The sequence below is a fragment of the Galleria mellonella genome, unplaced genomic scaffold, assembly GCF_026898425.1.
Source record: "Galleria mellonella isolate WM207_F2 unplaced genomic scaffold, CSIRO_AGI_GalMel_v1 utg184, whole genome shotgun sequence".
Lineage (NCBI taxonomy): Eukaryota > Metazoa > Arthropoda > Insecta > Lepidoptera > Pyralidae > Galleria > Galleria mellonella.
This window is the reverse complement of record NW_026442025.1, coordinates 510,437-535,269: the sequence shown is the minus strand read 5'-3', so window position 1 is coordinate 535,269 and position 24,833 is coordinate 510,437. Positions and strand designations below refer to the sequence as shown.

The 24,833-nt window shown below is 34.5% G+C and overlaps 1 protein-coding gene across 1 annotated transcript in view; it reads right to left on the bottom strand.

Moving 5' to 3' along the window:
- Positions 1-24,833, bottom strand: part of LOC113518722 (neuropeptides capa receptor-like) — a 158,277-nt gene that overhangs the window by 91,433 nt on the left and 42,011 nt on the right. The window contains exon 3 of the mRNA XM_052893797.1: positions 17,138-17,337. Coding sequence (XP_052749757.1) covers positions 17,138-17,337 — 200 coding nt within the window. The remainder of the gene's footprint in view (positions 1-17,137; positions 17,338-24,833) is intronic.

Sequence of the window (24,833 nt, the reverse complement as noted above, 5' to 3'; positions counted from 1 at the left end):
ATAAATAGTTATGAGTGATTGCTTTACAACTTCTATATTTATTTTGTCTTATAATTTCTGCATCTTTTTAATGCGTAAACACTCATTTTATTTATTAAATAATACGTCAAGATATATTTTTATAAGTATATAGAATATAAATAAAAAAAGCAAGTCAGCTAATTTGACGATTAGCTAATTTTGCAACTCGATGCTCTATCTATAAAATTTAAGTGTTACAAATAATATTATATATAGTTTCCGTATTCAAACACATTAATCTAAATATCTAAGTAATCATTTAGTGAGCACATTGAAAAGTTTTAAAATATTTGAGTAGCACTCATGACATTTTTCTCTGTTGAGTGCGTCGCGTGTTATTGCTTTCAAATATAAAAATGCTGGCACGTGAAAAACTCAGTATAATGTAAAACGATATTAACATAGAAAAATTTATATTTTCATATTTTCCTTATAGTTTGTAGATAACTATCTAGTTATTTTAAGTCTTAAAAAGAAAATAGAAGTAGAGGAAAAACTATACACTGTAAAATATCCAAAGGTTGCCTGGAAGTGATCGCTCTTACCGATAAGGTCGCCTGTTCTGTTTTCAATGTGATCATTTGTTGTAATTGTTTGTTTTATGTTTTATACGACTTAGAATGGCAAACAAGCTGACGGCCCACCTGATGAAAAGTGGTAATCGTCGCCTATAGACATGAGCAGTACCATGGACATAACAGAGTATACTGTTTCGCCCATGATACCCCCATTCGTTGCCATTCCTGAGGACTCAGGTGTTATTTCTCCGTACCCAGTAAATTCACGCCATACCCCACCCTTCAAACCGAAACACAGCCATAAAAACACAACTGCATCACGGTTGAAACACGAATTTGTTTATTATTTATTACAATCATCTTCTGTAATGTTTACACAGTGTACCTGTAGTGCAAACATTATAGCGGATTCATCATCTGACTATAGCAGATATATTTATAGCACTACACCAGTTTGGCTGAAGTTGTTAAGAAGACTCGATGCGGTTTGTGAAGCATACTCTGTTATATCCATGATACTGCTCATGTCTATAGGCGATGGTTACCACTTTCCATCAGGTGGGCCGTCAGCTTGTTTGCCATTCTAAGTTGTATAAAAAAAAATGTCGATATTGTAACAAAATAAAAAATAAATAAGTAATCAGGACGATTCGTTTTATAAGCTTATTTACATTCTTGGTATACACTTAAAGATACGTGTCTGCGAATTTTTGGAAAAATCTCTCCCTAAGGAGTTATAATCGGATATGAACCCTCTCTGTATGGATGTAATCCTTGAATCTACAAAGCGGATTGTAATAAATTCACTAATAGGAAGCTGTGTTAGCCCTGATTGTCTAATACGAATTATTTACTTTTTTCACTAAGGCAACATAAAGTGGTGATAGTGACGGTCATGGTGGTGCAGTGGGTTTTTTTATGGGTGATAATTGAATGGTAACCCCATCTGCGCTATCGGTATACACCGGCGGGACACCAGTGAAGGATTATAGATGAGGATGAAGCAAGTCAGTTAACCCATCGTGACAAATTCAACAAGAATTGTTCACGATGGTGTCCAGGGGGAACCACGTGAGATCGACCTAATAGAACCTAATATATATATGCTAACAATCCCTTTCTCCCTCGGTGCAGTGGGTTACATACTGTAACATACTGTTTCAGCGTCACGGGTTCGGTTATAGTGTTTTGATTATTTTTTCATACCACTGAGGTAGCAAAAAAACATATACCCAAACATATGCCCACCTGATACAGTAACGGGAGCCGATGATCACCTGCAATATCAGGGGAATTAAGCGCGCGTTTCCGACCCTGAATAAATCTCTGCGCTATCGGTATACACTGGCGGGGCACCAGTGAGAGGTGACAGATGAGGATGACAGCAGGTCAGTTAGCCCATCCTGACGAATTCAACTATAAATAACCATAATGGTTTTCAGGAGGAATAATGTGGAGGTCGGCCTGACATTGCGCATTATAATATGGGCATATTGCTAATAATGGGGCTATTTGACTCCATTACTAACAATCCCTTTCCCCTGATAGTCAATATTCGAGTGTTGGCAGTCACACACATACTAATGGTAGCGGAATTAAACAAAATAATTCTAATCAAATAACTTGGGGCTATTTGACCCCATTACTGACTCCCTTTCCCCTGATAGTCAATATTCGAGTGTTAGCAGTCGCACACATACTAATGGTAGCGGAATTAAACAAAATAATTCTAATCAAATAACTTGGGGCTATTTGACCCCATTACTGACTCCCTTTCCCCTGATAGTCAATATTCGAGTGTTGGCAGTCGCACACATACTAATGGTAGTGGAATTAAACAAAATAATTCTAATCAAATAACTTGGGGCTATTTGACCCCATTACTGACTCCCTTTCCCCTGATAGTCAATATTCGAGTGTTAGCAGTCGCACACATACTAATGGTAGCGGAATTAAACAAAATAATTCTAATCAAATAACTTGGGGCTATTTGACCCCATTACTGACTCCCTTTCCCCTGATAGTCAATATTCGAATGTTGGCAGTCACACACATACTAATGGTAGCGGAATTAAACAAAATAATTCTAATCAAATAATTTGGGGCTACTTGACCCCATTACTGACTCCCTTTCCCCTGATAGTCAATATTCGAGTGTTGGCAGTCACAGACATACTAATGGTAGTGGAATTAAACAAAATAATTGTAATCAAATAAATAAATGTAATAACTATTGATATAAACTTCTGCAAGATAATACATAGTTTAGTAAAATATTCAATAATTTAATATTACCAACATATAATATATATATATGATAAAATGTCTGTCGTTCGGTCTGTTTATACCAGTTTTTATGACAAACGAGTCGTCAAGCTCCGTTTCTGTGTCTAATTTCGGTATGAACGTATTTCACTGTACACACGTAATGTAAATACGGAACTTGGCAATTTCGTTTTATGGTAGACCCTGTGAGAGAATACATTTTAAAGCATAAATGTAACAAATTACAAAAGAAGAAACAAACAATTTTTAATGATGGAGAGACTAATATAAAGAAAAATATATACTGATAAAATAATGAATAATTAATTATGCGCTTCCAAAAAACAGTCTTTTTTTTATACAACTTAGAATGGCAAACGAGCTGACGGCCCACCTGATGGAAAGTGGTAACCGTCGCCTGTAGACATGAGCACTATGAGCAGTACCATGGACATAACAGAGTATACTGTTTGGCCCATGATACCCCCATGCGTTGCCCTGCCCAGGAATAACATCTGAGTCCTCAGGAATGGCAACGCATGGGGGGTATCATGGGCGAAACAGTATACTCTGTTATGTCCGTGGTACTGCTCATGTCTATAGACAACGATTACCACTTTCCATCATGTGGGACGTCAGCTTGTTTGCCATTCTAAGTTGTATAAAAAAAAGAATAATTACATAGAGCCATATTAAATTATTGTATACATTACGACACAAAAATATTACATAATTGTTATAGTTAATAAATAGTTGTATATACTATATACATATATTTATATGTCTACTCGGTAGCGCCATCTACCACTCCCATTGGTTCCATGGTAAATCAGCGTTAAGGCGTTACGAATGAATGCCGAAACACTTAGCTGAGTGGTGACCATTATGGTCGCATAATTTCTATTTAGGTGTAAGTTTTTAGGTGTAATTCCCTTTTTCTTTAAGTTTATCATTGTTTGTGTTATAGTTTGTAATTGTTATTATTATTATTATTATTATATATACATACATAATCTAGTAACTATTGTTATGATATACTATAGTGTAGTTTTTTATTTTTATTTCCTTCTAAATTTTATAATTACTCTAGCCACGACAAATTTATATCGCTAAGTCAGTGAAAACCTGTTATTGGCTTTTTATATGGATAAGTTGTTATTGTTTTAAGCTATAAATTGTAAGCTGTTGGTTTTCCAATAAATAAATAAATAAATAAATTATGCGCCAAATATATATTTTCTTTTTTATTTCTAATAATATGAAAATTTAGTTTAGAAGCGAAATTATAACGTATAGAGGTTAATTGAAAATTTCCTCTGTAAAAAATACATTTTTCTTCTCGTGAAAAATGAATGTTGTATTATCCAATAAAAATCTTACCTATGAAATACTTATGTTCATAAGAGTGTATTCTAAGAGTTAAGCGAATAAGTGTATTAAGGTAATTTTTTATGTATATTCTGTTACAATATATGTATAAAGTTACATTATTACTTGTACTGGATAATATCTAAATACTAAGAGAAATTCTCGCGTAACTTTATTGTAAGTAGTAAACTAAGTGCGTAATGTAATTAAATAAAATTTTATGTGTTGAACAGTAACAATTTATCATTGATTTTATCTTAATGTTTCAACTTTACCTTTTAATTATATTTATACCGTTATATAGAGTTATATAATAATTTGTATGTAACGGTTATATTATTTTTTTATAATTGATTATATTAAAATATAAAAAATAATTATTTATTTATTTATTTATTGGATTACCAACATAAGATACAGCTAAACATTTTAGTACAATACACTGGTAGATTAAATCTAACTGTTCTTACATTTATAGGCGACCACAACACGCCTTGTGTTTGACAAACATTAATCATTAAACAAAATTAAAAAAATAATAATACAATAATATAAAATAATGTAATGTATTATATTAATCATAATTTACAAAGTCGTGCTCGAAAATCGACGTCGATTATCGACGTTACAGTATAAAAGATATTTAATTATAAATGATAAGCACATCGTTACATAAACGTTTTATATTTTATTATAAATATTTACCTACTAAATGTTATAAATATTTTGCGATATCTTGACAGGCCGGAATGAAAGGTAGTCTGTATCCTTTTCCATTCATAATATTGCGTGTATGTCAAATTTAAAGGCCATTCAAGTGGAACTAACGATATACTAAAGAAATAAATAAACAAACGTATTTTTTTTTATAGTGTAATTATTTGTAGTATTAATAAGGAATAGCCAATGACTGAAACCACATTTAGGTTATCCAACGTGTAGTGTTTTAATTAAGATAGGATGCAGTGTGACGAATAGAACAGAGATTGAGTTTTTTCAAATCCCATCGCTTTTTCGCCGTATTTAATTCTAAGGAATAGGGTAAATATGCATACAGACAGTTCATAACATTTCTCAAAAACTGTCAGACGTAATCATGCTTATCATAAACGTGTTTTTATAATTAATATAATAAAATTGTAACCGGAAGGCTGGCCTATACTTTGGTCACTGCATCTCCATAGCTATTCAGCGTGGAAATGCAGCAAGTCTCCTAGGTCCGAGTTAGTGCTCAGTACACGGCAATTTCAATAATACATTTTGGCCTTAAGTTTACGCGACCAGCATACTGACATATATAGGCTCTCACAAAACTCCGGAAAATGCTTAAAATTACTACATTGCCGAGTGTCCTTGTAGCCTAGAATTTTATTTATTCGGGTCGGAATTCGCAGGGCTATGTACGAATAGTCTCTGTTCACATTACACTGTAACTCCGGTCGACATGTTGAAATACTTATTTTGTTTTGATTATATTGTTATTTATCAAAATCATTTTGATTTAAGACTTTGAGGGAGACTTTGTACAAAAGTCGTTTGCTTGGGTACCTAAGACGAATAGGACACATTCGTGTTTCAACCGTGAAGCAGTTGTGTTTGCATAGCTGTGTTTCGGTTTGAAGGGTGAGATATGGCGTGAATTTACAGGGTACAGCAGGCAGTTGCGAATGGGACAGAGGTACCCAAGCAATCGACTTTTGTACAAAGTCTCCCTCTGTAATCCCTATTCCCGTGTAAGTCTCATATTAATATAATAATGATTAAAATCTCTATTCTGTGAAGTATAATTCAGCTTGCCGTGCAATCGTGTGTCGAAATGAAATATGGAGAATATTTCATTTCGACACACGATTGCACGTTCTATATGGAAATATATATTAATAAAGATAAATCGCTAAATGTGTTGCTAAACACGGAACTCCATAACGGCGGAATCATTCGCCATTTTCTTTTTCAATTATATATTTAAGTACGACAAATGGGCGTATGGATGAATAGTTAAGAGTAATAATAAGATTCCGCAAAAGAAAACGACTTTAATTGTGGTTAAGTCAGTTATTTTAATTTATTACGCGATCATTTAAGTAAACTATGATTAAATTACCTTTACTTTTAATACCCGTCTCTTATAAACCATAATTGGTAAAAGAATAGTAGGGAGACCGAAGACGATGGGCTGATGACGTAACCGAATTTACAGAAAAGGACTGGCAAACTATCGACAAAGACAGAGATGAGTGGAAGGGACTGGAGGAGGCCTTCACCCGAGGAAAGGTCCGTATCCATTAACAAAAACTAACTCTTACTAACAATTAGAGAATAAACAATAAACAATAAATTATTAACTAATTAAGCACTAGCAAACAAATACCAAATAATACACCTATCCCCCGATTTACACGGTACATGTTTTACACGTTTTCGCTTTTACACGGTTTTCCAAATAAGTTTTTTTTTTTTTTTTGTTTTTATCGCACTCTATTAAATGCTACTGTGTTTCAACACGTGCGCTGTGTACACATCTCACGGGGAATCCCGAGCTTATGTGCTGACTTGCTGCACATGCACACTGTGTCTGTATTTCTTCGCATAAAATTAAAGTTTTATCTACGGAAAATTGTACTTGAGTGAAAGTTTCACAGTGTCAGAAAGATTTAATTTTTCATATTCGTAAATTACAAGTGAGTGCATAATTAAGATTTTTATAAATTAACATAAATAAAAAAAAATTATAGGCTTATAATGTCGAAATAAGTTAAAAGAAAAGTTATTTCTTTAGAAACTAAAATCAAAATTTTGGATCGCTTTGGATCGTTTAATGTATTGTAATTAAATAAAAAAACAGTGTTTCCGTAATATATTACATATTTTAACCTGTCAATGCATTTTATTTTTATTTCTGTGTACACCTAAAAATATTGAAAAAAATCACAACTGTTAAATTGCAAAATTATGCATTTTCTGCAAGCTTTTCGATTTACACGGTTTTGACTTGAAAATTTTTAATTTTCGATTTACACGTTTTTCTCAGGAACGTATCTACCGTGTAAATCGGGGATAGGTGTATTTTGAAATAGTATTTTTTTTTTATCTTTTTTATTTAGAGGCATTTATCCTATAAGGATATGTCAGCCTCATCATAGCCTAATTTTATAAAATACCTCGCATACTTAAAACATTGATACATAAATAAATAATACATAATAACTTAGTAGTCTATTTTCGTAAAGGGAATTATTGATACAAAAATATAGTAATTGAAATAGTAATTTTAAGGTTAGGAAAATAAAGGTTTTTTTTTTTTTATAAACCACAAACAATGCAACGCGAATATCTAAAAGTCAATAATAGATAGATAGATACTCTTTATTGTTTCCTCCATAAGATTACAATGGTAAACTTATTATAGATATAAACAATTACAAGAAATAATCACAATGAGAAAACAATGGGCGACCTTATCGCTAAGAGCGATCTCTTCCAGGCAACCTTTGCATGGAGAGGAGTAATTATAAACAGTAATTATAATAGTGCATCTTATCATCAAATTAGGCTGCAGTTAGCATCAAGATTGCTTATTTTCATACCGGTTTCGTTAGATATTATAGGTGTACACGTATTTTTAATCCGACTCTCTTAAAAAGAAATGTGCCTAATGTTTTTCTGGTGTATTATTTGACGTATAAAGGATCCAAACAATAAATTTAACAGCTGTGCGCTCATCTAAACGGTACGACGCTGTTATCCCAGCAGCTCCTCCCTGAATTATATGACAGTCGCCCCCTATCAGTCATCTGCCACATCTTGTCTATATATACCATTTTGAACGCTTAATATTTATGTGCCTATCACAATTTAAATTTTTATTATATACGTGCTATTACCTTGAGACGCGCAACAAAAGAAAGCTGGCACAAATAAAAATAGCGTACTATTACGGAATTGAAAGGAATGACGTACATTTTATTCTACGCCTATGTCAAAGGGCAAGCTAGCGAATCGATTCAGAATTGACAACGTAATCGCAAAAAATAAGAAGGAATTAAAAACGTCCCCTTTTGAAAGTCCTTTAAAATTAGCTCCTTTATTTAGAAAAAAGTCAAAAGTCGCCAACCTATTTTAGTTATTAAAAGATTTTGTCTCTTTTTGTCCTCCGTTGCAAACTCTTTATTCTTTTTTATAGATTTTATTTTTATTATATTTTTATACTTGTTTTTAAAATTCTCACTTGGCTCTTCATCACTGTCGTAGTATGTCTTCTATAGTTTTTATTATAGTTATTTTCCTTTAAATATTTTAGTTTAATTATATTAAATTCATCAACATACAGCCCATAATATCCGCAATTTTTCAATATATTTTTTTTTTTAATGTTACTGAAACGTGCTGATGTCTTCAACTTCAAGATACTATTTATTGTTTCCTCCATAAGATTACAATAGTAAACTTATTATAGATATAAACAATTACATGAAATAATCACAATGAGAAAACAATGGGCGACCTTATCGCTAAGAACGATCTCTTCCAGGAAACCTTTGGATGGAGAGGAGTAATTATAAACAATTAGATAGGAGGCACGATAAAAAATTTTGTTAGTTCTAGATATGGGAGATGTAATACATATAATGTAGATAGATTTTTAATCAGATTTCGCGTGACTGGGCATAATTCTTGTACAACAAAAATAGCCGTTCACAGTGGAAATTCCGACAGTTTTGTGAGCACGCAACCCTCTAATGGTGGCTTGGATCTTATTGTATCCTGCTAAATGTAAGGCAGCTAATTAGATTATAGATTACTCTTATCAGTCAAGGGAAATAATAAAGATCTCAACATTCCGACGTTGAAAAGGCAAAATGCATTAACAACGCCATCTACAAGAGAACAAAGAAAATAAACGAATAGAAATAGACAGTATAATAATGTCTAATACGATAAAACAGTTATTATCACATCATTCTATTCTATTTATGGTATGGGTTCAAGAGAGTCATTACGTCAGTGCTTTAAAGACTCAAATATCCTCACAGTTACTTCACAATACATTTATGAAAATATTATGTATACACGGAAGAACTTAGCGAGTTTTAAAAAACTCAAAGACTGTACAAGTAGAAACTTACGCAATATAAATAAGCTTATTTTACCTAAATGCCGTCTGCACAAAATCAGTAATTCATTCTATGGTAATTGCATAAGATTTTATAATAAACTGCCGGAATCTGCATTAAATCTGACAGAGAGGCAATTCAAATCTTATATTAAACAATTTTTATGTAAGAAAGCCTATTACAGGATAGACGAATTCATAGATGACAACATATCAAGTAAATAATTAGTTTATTAGCATACAACGTTATAATTTTTTTTTCTCATTGCTTTCTTGATTTAATTGATTAATTTTAGAAATATGAAAGCGTTTTTTTGTATTAATTGCCGCATGCATTCTTATGTAAAATGTGAATACTATAACTATCAGATGGCAATTGTGAGTAGCTTTGACGTGGTCTAGTGTTTTGAGTAGTCATGCTCACTAAAATGTCCAGACTTGTGGCGGCGTGGTGGGCCTGGTCATTGGGCTCCCTAAAATATGGTCGAGCGCAGTGATGGCTGGCTCATCCGTCATACTCGTGAACGGGTGCTGCTTGTAGGGACTGGTCTGCTCTAATCACTATGACTGATTTCCTCTTATTAATTGTTTAACCAGTTGGTTATGTATTAAATTTTTTTTTTCTTTTTGAGTATTTAATTGAATTAGTGCTAATTGGTGGTTTGTATTCACACAATTAAACTTAAAAATGTAAAATAATAATAAAATTATTTAAAAGAGCATCATTTCTTGCTCGTTCTTCTTGTGATGAGACAGCTTTCCGAACGACGGTAAATTAAAAAAAATTAATATATTTCAATGTAAGTGAATAAATGATTTCTATTCTATTCTTATTCTTATTGTGTGTGTGTGTAATGTTCGATGAATGGCAAACAAGCTGTGATGGAAAGTGGTAACCGTCACCTACAGACATGAGCATAACAGAGTATACTGTTTCATACATGATAAATACATTTATTATGGTTATGTTGGACATTCAGTAAGACTATATTATATATTGTGTGCGTGTGTGTGTGTATGTGTGCGTGTGTATGTGCGTGCGTGCGTGCGTGCAAGCATGTGTGCGTGCGTGCGTGTGTGTGTGTGTGCGTCAAATACATACACTACCATGTATCATGTGTAGTTTTTTTTTATTGATTTAATGTATTTTTATGTAATGTATTTCTGTTTCTCTTTATAAATTATAATTGTGTAAATGTACTAATAACTATAAGTAAGTAAATAAGTGTAAAAAGGGATACAAAATTATTGCTTCACGTATTGAAAAGTGTTAAATAAATAAAATAATAAAATAAATAAATAATATATACATTAATAATAATAAAAAATCATAAGTTATGGAATATAAACCGAAGTAATTCCGCGGTTAATAGGGTTATGGTATAGTACAAGTATGTATGTGCTGGCAACCCAACACAAATCAATTCATTGTAATGGCAATAGTGCCCACTCGTATCCCGTTAGCGCAGGCGGAGTTACCATACCATTTTCACCCTTCAAAAAAAAACCTAGTACGTGCAGTGTTAAATTAACAATTATTAAATATCTTAATAAAAAAACAATTTCCTTACTGCACTGCATACATAAATAGACATGACTCCATAGGGGGGAAAGGGATTGTTAGTACTGCTAGCAATGGGGACTAATAGCCCCATTGCTAGCAAGCCCTGTCAAGTCGGCCTAAACGTGGTTCCCCCTGGAAACCTGTTTACATCGTCGCCTATCATCTCTCACTGGTGCCCCGCCAGTGTACACCGATAGCGCAGCCAGGGTAACCATTCAATTATCATTCATTAAAAAAAACATGACTCCATACCTTCATATCGATAGCTCATACGATATTTAAATAATTCTGTGTGACCACTGACGATTAATTTACAATCGATTAAGAGCGTTCATAACGAAGTATTGCAACGTCGCATTTATTTGTCAATTTTCAAAAACAATTGAACGTTCTCCAATGTTTCCGTTTGATTATTTAAAAGTGCTCTACTACCGAACTCGAACGTTCAAAAATCATGCTATCATTACTTTTTTGATGGGTGAAAATAGTATGGTAACCCCGCCTGCGCTAACGGGATACGCTGGCGGAGCACCAGTGAAGGGTGATAGATGAGCATGAGAACAGGCCAGTTAGCCCATCATGATGAATTCATCAGGAATTAACCATGATAGTTTCCAGGGGAATCCGCGAGGAGGTCGACCTGGTTGGGTATATTGCTAGTATATATTGGGTAATGGGATTCTCAGTCTCCATTACTAACAATCCCTTTCCCCCCTACCTAACATTATTAATCCGTCATTGAAAATTTGGATTTTAATGGTTAAAATGTTTTTTTTTAATGAATGGTAATGGAATGGTTACAATATTGGAGTACCAGTGAGAGATGATAAATGATGATGAAGCAGGTGAACTGGATCATCGTGACGAATTCAACAATAAATCGATCACAATGGTTAGCAGAACCGCGTGGAGGTCGACCTGATAGGGTATATTGGTAGTAATGGGATTGCTAATCTCCTTTACTAACAATCATTCCCCCCCCCCCCCGCAAAAATGTATTTGAAAGGTTCTAAAGTACTGTGAAGTAAGTGAGTTTATAATAATAAATTTGTATGCAATATACTCTATGATTAATGTTTTACGTAGCTAATAGAGCACTTTTGTATGCAACCTAGAATGGCAAACAAGCTGACGGCCCACCTGATGGAAAGTGGTAACCGTCGCCTATAGACATGAGCAGTACCATGAACATAACAGAGTATACTGTTTCGCCCATGATATCCCCAACCCATGCGTTGTCATTCCTGAGGACTCAGATGTTATTCCTCTGTACCCTGTAAATTCACTGCCATATCCCACCCTTCAAACCGAAACACAGCCATGCAAACACAACTACTTCACGGTAAAAACACAAATGGTAGTAACACCATTAGATGTTAAGTCCGCCATATGTACAAATTGCATGTGCATTGAAATTTAAATGAATAAAATATAAATAAATAAATTATAAAAAATAAAGTAAGGTTCGTTTGCTGTCCATCTGGGCAGAAATCCAATAAAGAAGGCCACAGGTCAGTTTGTGATAATAAAAAATGCATTTACTGGCAACAAACTGAAAATTGAAACAAGATTTACCTGTGATTTGGTTATTTGTTTAAATATTCAAACATTGAAGTAAAAGTTCAACCTTAGAGAAGGCAGCATGCATGTAATATATATTTAAAAAGGTGTACATAGGCATATTGCCATGTAGTAGTATAGAAGGGGTCATCCCTTCGTTTACCGTGGGTGTCGTAAGAGGCGACTAAGGGATTAAGTTCCCGAAGTACGAGTACGGGGCACAGAGGGCAGTGTCCCTGTTAAAACACCACCAAAGAGCTAACTGTGGTTGCCTATCCGCCTACCAAGCTCCTCCTTCTGCAGTGGATAGTACCGTCTGATATGATGACGATATGGTTTACAAAGGAGTGGAATATATGACTTATTTGTCATACTCGTGGACGAATACCATTTATAAAGATTTTTTTATACAACTTAGAATGGCAAACAAGCTGACGGCCCACCTGATGGAAATTAGAAAGTAATCGTCGCCTTATAGACATGAGCAGTACCATAAACATAACAATTGGTTTATTTTATTATTCAACTATTTATTTTAATTTTTATTACATTTGCATGGGTACCTCTGTCCCACTCGAGTTTATGCCGTAAAAGAGTTGTATTTGCATGTCTGTGTTGCATATGTATGGTTTAAAAGGATGATAGGTGGAATTCAAAGCAGATCATTAGGTCCATCTTGACGAATCCAACAAGAACTAACCATAATGGTTTCCAAAAGAAACCACGTGGAGGTCGATTGACAGGGTATATTGCTAGCAATCTCATCACTAACAATCCCTCCCCTGAAGCTTCCACTAACAAAGGATTTTTGAAAATTTCAACTTAAAGAGGACGACACCACGCGTGTAAAGCCACGGACAATAGCTAGTTTTATGTAATGGTGACGAAAAATAGGTGTATAACGTGTTACTTACTTGTTAATAACATTAAATTAATTACAGGCGCTAACACAAGAAAATCTAATATGTAGGTAGGCACTGAAAACTCATTTGGGTGATTTATGTTGAAAGCTTCAAAGAGAATAAATATCTTAAACCTTTAACTTGAAAAGTTATTTTTGTTTGCAAAAAGTAAAAGTCGAGTTTCTTGCCAGCACTTCTGAAGCGTAACTTTTTTCTGGTTAGAATAAAAAAAAAGGCGAAGTATTTAAAAGCAGTCTGTTTAAATAGTTTTCCATTTGATTCTGAAATAAACAAGATTTCGAAAAACTTTTTAGGGCTCTGATTCCTTTTAACACAACTATACTGAAACTATATATGAGTACATCTCAAACTACAGTTTAATATATTTTTTTTAATGGATAATAATAGAATGGTAACCCCGCCTACGCTAACGGTATACGCTGGCGGGGCACCAGTGATAGATGATAGGTGAGGATGAAAAGGCAGGTCAGTTAGCACATCGTGATGAATACACTTGGAATTTAGCACGATGGTTTCCAGGGGAGACCACGGGGAGGTCGACCTGTTAGGGTATATTACTAGCAATGAAACTGATAATCCGCATTACTAACAATCTCCTCCATCTTCCCCAGTTTAATATATTATATTCTAGCTAGTAAACTCGCTCCGGATTTAGATTTTTTTATTGTTAGGCAGGCAAACGAGCGGACGGCCCACCTGATAGAAAGCGACTACTGTCGCCCATTTATACCTGCAACACGAGAAGAGTTTCTTGTGCGTTGCGAGCCTTTTAAATGTTTGTAGGCATGTTTTTTGAAATTCCCCATTTTATATTGTAAAGGGAAAATTGAAGACTTGAGCTCATTTATAAACTTAGATGAACGGGATGCACGTACAGAAGTACTATGCCATACACCCACGAAATGAGGGAGAACTCCAGTTCTATGGCCAAGTAAATAAGAGTTCTAATTAAAATAAATTAAGTACAGCCCATATTTTTAATTGATAATGTAATTTTCTATAGGTGGAGGTATTTTTAAAATCGTATTTTTGAGTTATTTTTATTACGACCAAAAAATCAATTCTTTCCTCTTTACAATATTAGTTTGATATAAATATTAGTTTAAATAGAATCCAAATAGAAATTTAGATAGGATTGTACTGTTTTATTAGAAATGTCTTTGCCACGAGCAACTGACCTGAGGGCCTACTATGAAATGTTTTCCGAAATTTTGGAACCGAACGAAACACAAATTTGATGTTAAAATTACATAATACTTACCGTTTAAAAACATTAAAAATAGTAAAATATTATTCCTTTGGACTTTAATGGTAGTATTTATGACGAACGAAATGTTCAAAGCTCCATTTACTGGACCAATTTAGGTATGAACTAAAACACGAAATTGTGTCCGAAACTTCGGAATTTCATTTCATGGGAGGCCCCCTGTTTCCAGCCTCTTCGTTTCATCCACCACTAGTGCTCCTTTACCACATACCATTAGCAGTTACGAGAAGTAAGAGTTTCACAAATAACCGACTTCAATTCTGACAAAATCAATTATTTTAATTTAAATACCATTTATTTAATAAAATATAATTTTATATTTATTGAAATAACAAAATATTACTTAATTCAATATAACATTAAAAAATTTAAATTTAAATACTAAATTGCTGAACTGATATTGATAACATTTTCATGGGACTAATTTGTAAATATATTACTTTTTTGAGATAAAAATTATCTAAATTTTCTAAATCGGTTTACAACTGATGGAGTTGTGAGGTGACAAACATAAAATAAAATACAACCCAACAGAATACTTCCTTCTTTTTGAAGTCGGTTACAAATAACTATAGCTTTTTTTATACAACTTAGAATGGCAAACAAGCTGACGGCCCACCTGATGGAAAGTGGTAACCGTCGCCTATAGACATGAGCAGTACCATGGACATAACAGAGTATACTGTTTCGCCCATGATACCTCCCATGCGTTGCCATTCCTGAGGAGCCAGGTGGTATGCTTCTGTAACCTCAAGCTAATAGCTAAGTTTATTCTTTTATTTTAATGTACTTTGGATTTATCTAAGTACTTCAAGCCATTTAGGCTACAGGTTTCGAAAAGATTTGAATATATATACATTAATCTAAATAACAGAATCCTCCATTCTACCATAATCGGATAATAAATGCTTCTAAAATCAACGATGAGCGTGAATCAATATTATAAGGGCATATTGACTGTCATATTTGACAGTTTATCGTGCACCATGTAAACATTCATGATATGCTTCCGCGTTCATTCCTCCCTCCCCCTACCATCATGAAGTAAACATAAACAATATCTCGAGATCCGCTGTCTGACATGCATACATTACCATTTCAATGTATTATTTTATTCTTTAGCTTCAGGAGCTTTACGCAAGCTGAGCTTAGCTAGCAGCTAATAGATACAATTGACATATATATATATATATATATATATATATATATATATATATAAAATTAATATAGTTACACAATTTTTTCCATGGAAGATAAGGTAGGTCAGTTAACCTATCGTGATAGGGGGGAAAGGGATTGTTAGTAATGGAGACTGAGAATCCCATTGCTAGCAATATAACCAACCAGGTCAACCTCTTAGCGGTTCTCCCTGGAAACTATCATGGCCTATTTTCATTCTCATCTATCACCCTTCACTGGTGTTCTGCAAGCGTATACCGTTAGCGCAGGTGGAGTTACCATACCATTTTTACCCATAAAAAAAACCTATCGTGATGAATACATCTGGAATTCAGCACGATGGTTTCCAGGGGAGGCCACATCTGAACTACCACATCGAACTGATAGGGTATATTGTGAGCAATGGGACTGATAGTCGGCATTACTAACAACCCCTTTCCCCCTACACTATTGTATTAGGTACAGGTACTACCTGTGAAAATAGTGATAAATATAGATGTAAACAACAAATAAAAGATATTATAAAAAGTTGTGTTCAAACCAAGATCAATTTACTTGTATTTCTTTTTATACAACTTAGAATGGCAAACAAACTGACGACCCACCTGATGGAAAGTAGTAACCGTCGCCTATAGACATGAGTAGTACCATGGACATTACAGAGTATACTGTTTCGCCCATGATACCCCCCATTCGTTGCCATTCCTGAGGACTCATTATTCCTTTGTACCCTGTAAATTCACGCCATATCCCACCCTTCAAACCGAAACACAGCCATGCAAACACAACTGCTTCACGGTTGAAACATGAATGGAACGGAGATACCCAAGCAAACGACTTTTGTACAAAGTCTCCCTCTGGTGGTAGTGAATAGTTAATACATAATGGCAAAGTTTTCCCTAGAGTGCTACGGTATTCTTTAAAAAGCATATATTAAGGCTTCTACAGCGCACATGACACCTAAGTATCCATAGACTATAGTGAGCGTTTACTATCAGACGGTTGTACGTTTATGTGTGGTATTAACCAGAGGGAGACTTTGTACAAAAGTCGATTGCTTGGGTACCTCTGTCCCATTCGTGTTGCAACCGTGAAGCAGTTTTGTTTGCATGGCTGTGTTTCGGTTTGAAGGGTGGGATATGGCATGAATTTACTGGGTACAGAGGAATAACACCTGAGTCCTCAGGAATGGCAAAGCAAGGGGGGTATAATGGGCAAAACAGTATACTCTGTTATGTCCGTGGTACTGCTCATATCTACAGGCAACGGTTAACATTTTCCATCAGGTGGACCGTCAGCTTGTTTGCCATTCTAAGTTGTATAAAAAAAAATTAAATATATAAATTAAATTACACTTACCTGGTGGATAATCATGGTAGCTGACGGTGGTGTACATGGCAAAGGGCGATGCGGCCAGGAGCGACAGGGCCCATAGTGCAGCCACGATTTTCAGCGCTCGGCGGAGTCCCGCCATGGTGTAGAGGTGCAGCGGGTGGCAGATGGCGAGGTACCGTTCCAGAGAGAAGGCCACTATTGTCAGTACAGAGACATACGAAGCCCTGGTGAAGAGATGTTCCATGTAAATATAAATTATGTTTTTTATGGGATGAAAATGGAATGATAATCTCGCCAGCACTATTGGTATTTTTTTTTATACAACTTAGAATGGCAAATAAGCTGACGGCCCACCTGATGGAAAGTGGTAACGCCTATAGACATGAGCAGTACCATGGACATCACAGAGTATACTGTTTCGCCCATGATACCCCCCATGCATTGCCATTCCTGAGGACTCAGGTGTTATTCCTCTTTGACTGAATTGACCACAGTAGTTTCCACTAACAATCCTTTGTAGCTGATGTTATTGTCTTTTTTAATAGGTGATAATGAAATGGTAACCCTACCTGTGCCACGCCATCAGTACAGGCTGATAGAGCACCAGTGAGAAATGATAGGTAAGGAAGAAAGCAAGTTAGTTAGACCATCGTGTCGAAATCCACAAGAATTAACCATGATTACTTCTAGGGAAAACCGCGTGGAGATCGAATAACGAACTGCATTCATTCTAACCTATCATCTTCCACTGGTGCCTCGTCGGTGTATACCGATAGCGCGGGCGGGGTGACCATTCCATTTTCACCCATTAAAAATAAAAGCAGTCACAAGCGGAACAAAAAGGACTAAAGTACCAATACATACTAATTTAATGTCTCTTTTTTTTTTTCTAAATTTAGCACAGAAGTTTGTTATAAAAATAACAAATATAAAATATTTTTTTTTATTTATTTTTATCTCTAAACAAAGTTAAAGCATTAAAGGATCTGCTCGCCAGAATTGTTTCTCTATTTTTAGCACGTTGTAGATTCTATAAAAATTCTTTTGAAATTAAATTCAAGTAGATTGTTATCCTGCAGAATAGCTTTGTATTCAGGTATTATTTCTCACTGGTCCATTAAATATTATTTTTCCACCTACCTACAACTATCAAGTCTAGGGGGGGAAGGGATTGTTAGTAATAGGGTCAGACAGCACCATTGCTAGCAATATAAGGTCGACCTCCACGCGGTACCCCCTGGAAACTATCGTAATTAATTTATCGTTGAATTCGTCACGATTGGCTACCTGACTTACTGACCTGCTTTTCATCCTCATCGATTATCCCTCACTGGTATCCCGTCAGTGTATACCAATAGCACAAGCGGTGTCATCGTTCCACTATCATCCATTAAAAAAATCCTTAGTCCTCAGGAATAGCAACGCATGGGCTATGCCAACTTAGTGGTATAAAAAAAATATGGGAGAGACTATGTTCAGCAGTGGACAGTTAACGGCTGATCCAAAAAATAAATATAATATATAAACGACGAACTAATATGAAGTACTAAGCAGGTGGTATATCTGTCCCATTTGTGTTTCAAGGAATGCCAATGTATGGGAGGTATCATGGGCAAAACAGTATACTCTGTTATATCCATGGTGCTGCTCATGTCTATAGGCGACGGTTACCAATTTCCATCAATAGACCGTCAGCTTGTTCGCCATTCTAACTTGCTTAAAAAAAACTATATTACCCTAGATATTATCTGAAGTAGTCGCATAATAAATATTTAGACCCGTACAATAAAGTAAACTTGTGCTGTTAACTCGGCGAGGGAAAGTTATGAGCGTGGAAACTGATATATGGCAGAAATATACTACCCCTGTAACAAATACAAAATATTTGTCTACGTGATACGGCGACTCAGTCGACGTTGCGGCGTACACAACGCGAACTATTGTTATCAAATATCCATTCACTGCGAAGAAAGACAGAAGAAAGACACAAAGAAACTTATATTAAGTATTATACAAAAAAAAAAAAATAAGTGGAGACAAGATCGTATCGCGTATAGCCTGTTCGTATTGCTATATTTTTTAATAAACCTACTTTTTTCGAGCAATATTCTTGGACATGCTCGTAATTTTAGAAAGTGACTTCTCTTTTAATTCCTTGCACGAGTACAACACAACGAATGGATATTAAAAAACGGCACAATAGTTAATTCTTTTGCTGAGATTTTCTTCTTTAATTTCTGTATTATATCGTCGTTGGAAACGTTGTTTGATGTAAACATTAAATTACTTTTATGTGGTACTAGCTAGATGTCGCACCTACTTATCAACCTGTAATTACCACAGTAGATAGATAGATAGATAGTCTTTATTGTTTCCTCCAAAAAAATTACAATAGTAAACTTATTATAGATATAAACAATTACAAGAAATAATCACAATGAGAAAACAATGGATGGCTTTATTGCTAAGAGCGATCTCTTGCTAGCAACCTTTGAATGGAGAGGAGTAATTATAAACAGTTTGATAGGAGGCATGATGAAATTCTATTATTTCTAATCTAATCTGCCATTAGTAAAATTATGTAGAAAAAAAGCCGATCGTGTGCGAGTTGGACTGGCGTAATGAGGGTTCCATACAAAATGATCAAGTTTTTTTTTGTGAAATAACTACAAATTTACAGTTTTCGGGATTTTTCCCTTTGCTTGTGCTGCATGACATTGCTTCTTGCCAAATTTCATTGTTCTTGGTCAACGAGAAGTATCCTATAGGTATTGAATCCCTTTGCTAATGACAAAATATGCGATATAAATGGAAAGTAAACGGCCGTATGTTTTAATTCAATTTAGAAGCGTCGATTTAGAAGCTTGATTTCTTTACTGCTCATGAGGCTATGCAATAGTTTATGAGGCTGTATGGATGTATGTTGTTACTCTTTCACGCTACTAAACTAAACGGATTTGTATTAAATTTGGTACAAAAATAGGTTGTATCCTAAACACATAGAATATTTTAAATAGACTGATGTACACGGACAAAGTAGCGGAGTATAACTAGTATTAAACATTTGAAAATCTGTAAAGATGTTATGATAAGTAATGACAGTGAATTTACATGGTACAGAGGAATAACACCTGAGTCCACAGGAATGGCAACGCATGGGGGGTATCATGGGCGAAACAGTATACTCTGTTATGTCCATGGTACTGCTCATGTCTATAGGCGACGGTTACCACTTTCCATCAGGTGGACCGTCAGCTTGTTTGCCATTCTAAGTTGCATAAAAAAAACAAAACTTAAGCACTCTTAATCGGCTGAACGGATTTGAATGGGATTTGGTACATAGATATGTTATATACTAACTTTAAAACATAGAATACTTAATACAGATTAATACAGACAAAACCGCGGAGTACAGGTAGTATGAAATAAACAAATACAAATACTAACGACTGACTTATCAAAGCCCGTTCCCATATATTGATTCGAATAATTAATTTATCATAAAAAAAAATGCAATTTGAATAATTAAATTCAGAAGTGAAATGGAATTTGTACGCTCGGAATCTAAAGCGACGCCCAGTTTCTGTTTTTTTTTTTTTTTTTATTTTCATGGCTGTTTATATGTATAGACGACAGTTACCACTTTCCATTAGGTGGGCCGTCAGCTTGTTTGTCATTCTGCATTCATTCTTACATAAAAAAGTCGCTATTCGAACTCACCATTTTTAAGCCAAATTTTTCTTTTTGAAGTTAACATGTTTTTTTTTGCTTAGCATAATCTACTATTCGACTCAGGGTTCTAAATTTAAATGTACTCGTAATATAACATACATTACATTGAAAATATGTAATATCTCATTTATCACCAGTATGTACCAAATGTCGGTCGGGACCTCATCCCGGCACCCCTTCATTTCCCGTGGGTGTCGTAAAAGACGACTAAGGGAGAGCGAGTTATGGTTAGCAGCGTCCCTCTTAAAATATCTTCAAAGCCTAACTGCAGTTGCCAATCCGCCTGCCAAGCGTGGCAACTACACGCAAAACTCCTTATGGGGAAGACTTATGTTCAGCAGTGGACAGTTAACGGCTGAAATGATGGTGATATTTGAAAATGCAGTTATGTAATCTAAAGCAATCTCGTCCTCTTCACACTAAGCCTATATTATGAGGAACCATGCAGTTAGAATCCAAGGATATAACACCAGATCACCCACACCTGAACTAATACAAAAAAGTGGGGGGAAAAGGATTGTTAGCAATGGAGTTTGACAGCCCCATTGCTTATTAGGTCGACCTCCACGTAGTTCCCCCTGGAAACCATCGTGAACAATTCTTGTTGAATTTGTCACGATGGGCTAACTGACCTACTTCATCCTCGCCTATCATTCTTCACTGGTGCCCCGCCGGTGTATACCGATAGCGCGGGTGGGGTTACTATTCCATTATCATCCATTAAAAAAAAATACAGAAAAGTTCACTTTCTATATTTCATTAGCCCGACCAGGAATCGAATCCGAGACGCCGATTACGCAAAGTAACATACCCACCATCACGCCACGAAGGTCTACAATATCCTACAAGATCGATGGATACAGCAAAGTCATTGAAACTTCGCAGCGCGACTCCAAGCCAAATTTTAATCTTCTGAAGAATGTTCTCGAAGGAGTTTACCTGAGGTCCGAACTAAACTGAATTAGCGTTGGAGGAAGTTACGAATCGAGCCGCATTCCAATACTGACAGTTATGTCCTTTTACTTCAATTTACTCAACTTTACTCAACACATTCAAATAGTAATAATTTAGAAGAGGTATAATTTTTTATATTACAAACCAGCTCTTTGCCTCTTGTTTTGCTCATGTCTGTATATTATACTATTTATTTATTTATACTTCAATGCACAGTAAAATTTTATGATTTTATTTATTTATTTTTTGCTATTTTACGTAAATGTAAGGAAAAATTTCATGAAAGATTAATGACAATAAGTAATCGTATTGTAAAGACTGTATTCCTCACTGCATACTTGACGACAAAAGATTTTATAATGAAACTAGCTGACTCGGCAAACGTTGTTTTACCATATACGTTATTTCAAGAATTATACATGAAAATTTATCCTACTACAATTATTATATTCGATTGCCATCTTGCAAGCCTATTGCTATATAAAAATCGCGATTAAAAAACAGGGGTTGATCGTAAAAGCGTGAAAATTTGAATTTGTATGTATTTTTGTCAAAAATATAAAAAAAAAATATTTAGGGGTGGGTCACCCTTATCATTGAGGGGTATGAAAAATAGATGTTGGCCGATTCTCAGATCTACTCGATGTGCGCACAAAATTTCATAAATATCGGTAAAGCCGTTTCGGAGGAGTTTGGTAACAGACACCGCGACACGAGAATTTTATATATTAGATAATTTAAAATTAGTATTTTGTAATTAATGTGTATTTTAAAAATAATATAAAATATATTTAGTTTGTATAATTAATAATGTAACTGTAAACTATGGTAACCTGAAAATAAAGATTATTTGGCGAACTTAACACCGATTGGTATTCTCTACCAGTCAACCATTGGGCAAACCGAGAAATAAGTAGGCGGTGTACCTATTATTGAATAGAGGAAAAGTTAAGCAATACTTGATTTATTCATATAATATAAAGATATAATTAATCTCATAAAAACATATACATAAAATATTAATTAAAAAAAATATATACATCTAATAAACACATATATATGGTAAATAAATTTTACCAGAGAAAGACTTTGTACAAAAATCGTTTGCTTAGGCACCTCCGTCCCATTTGTGTTTCAACCCTGTAACAGTTGTGTTTGCATGGCTGTGTTTCAGTTTGAAGGGTGGAATATGGCAGTGAATTTACAGGATATATAGGAATAACACCTGAATCCTCAGAAATGGCAATGCATGGGGGGTATCAAGGGTAAAACAGTATACTCTGTTATGTGCATGGTACTACTCATGTCTATAGGCGACGGTTACCACTTTCCAACAGGTGGGCCGTCAGCTTTGCCATTCTAAGTTGCGTAAAAAAATACATAAAAAATAATTTTATAAAACAATTAACTGCAATAGAAGAGCAAATAGCAATTTATGACTTGAACACGATTAAATTTAATAGAAAATTAATTATATTACTCTAAATGTTAATTTATGATCTTGGTAGACCTGGCAAGGTAATGAGGTGCTGTTAAGAATTGTAGCTTAAATAAATTTCGCCTGGCAACATTTTTACAAAAAAAAAAAAAAGTCTTGTCGGTTGTTATCGAATGTGTCGGTAGAACGTACGTTCGTTGTCGTCGTTCTCGTTTAAAAATATTATCGCACGCGTGCATATATTGCCGCGAATATCGTTTGTCTTTTCGTATCGCTTTTTTAATCATATCACACATAACCAAGAGGCTGATTGAGAGGAGGGCATTGCACTGCTGGTCGGTTCAAGGCGGTGGATAGGTAACCTGGATCTGAGGGTAAGTTCGAACGAGCCAGAAGTACTGGGAAGCCTAAAGCCAGAACCGAATCCTGCTAACTACAAAGTTTCAGGTCAGTGGTCTCCACTTTAATTATCCTCTTGTGTTTCTTATGTTAACTACCACCATTGTATTAAAATTTCATACAGTCCACTAATAACCGTTGCCGGACGATTAATTTCATTTTTTGTAAGATCTTATTTTACGAACGGTCAACATTTTGTTGGTCCTTCGAGCCGGATTTTGTTGTAAGGCGATCTTTGGATAATTTAGTGTAATTTCGAGTTTAAAAAACTAATTTTCGTAATTCTTTCGCATTATTAATTTTTTGTAAAAATAAGTGGGTACTTTTACATCATACATTAGCAATCAGGATTTCTTCCATTTTGACGCCATATTGCGTTTCGTTGTATTAATTTCATGAAACGTTTTGTTCCATCATTTTGTCGCAATAAATCTCGCCGATCGTTTTTATTGAAATAACTTTTTGCAAAATAATAAAAACATTATTCATTGAATATAAATAAATATTTTCATTGTTAATATTGATAATTTAAAAATCGTAATTCTTTATCTAAAATATTTAAATTGATTTTGCGCTAATAAAACTTATCGTTTCAGAACGTATCTTAAAAGTGACTGTCAATGTAAAAATTGATTGTCATATTTTGTTTTCGTAATTTGGTTGTCAATTTCGTTTGTTTTGATTTTGTTGTTTGTTATTTTCCAAGTTATTTCATTTTATTTGGATATTGCGTTGTAATTAAAAAATAGTTATTTTGTTAAACAATGGAAACCAGTCGTTCATCGTTGGATGCAGGCGATAGAAATCGCATTGGGCGTGATTATGCTTTTGCCCGCATAGAAATGATGGAGGGCACCGATTTAATTGGTTATAGTTTACAGGATGTAAAGGATATTGAGGATGATTTCCATAAGTCACAGTTGGAACTATTAACATCGTTGTCCGGGAGTGATACATCCAGTGAATTAAAATTGTCATTTCGTTTTGAGCAAATAGTAAAATCAATAAAACATCGTTTGAAAAATATAGAACAGAAACCTGTTATATCGTCTAGTGGTAGTAATAATATAAAATTACCCAGAATTATTATAAAACCCTTTGACAGCCGTATTGAAAATTGGGTCTCTTTTATTCAGTTGTTCGACTCACTAATTCACTCTAAAGAGATAGCACCAGTAGAAAAACTTCATTACTTAT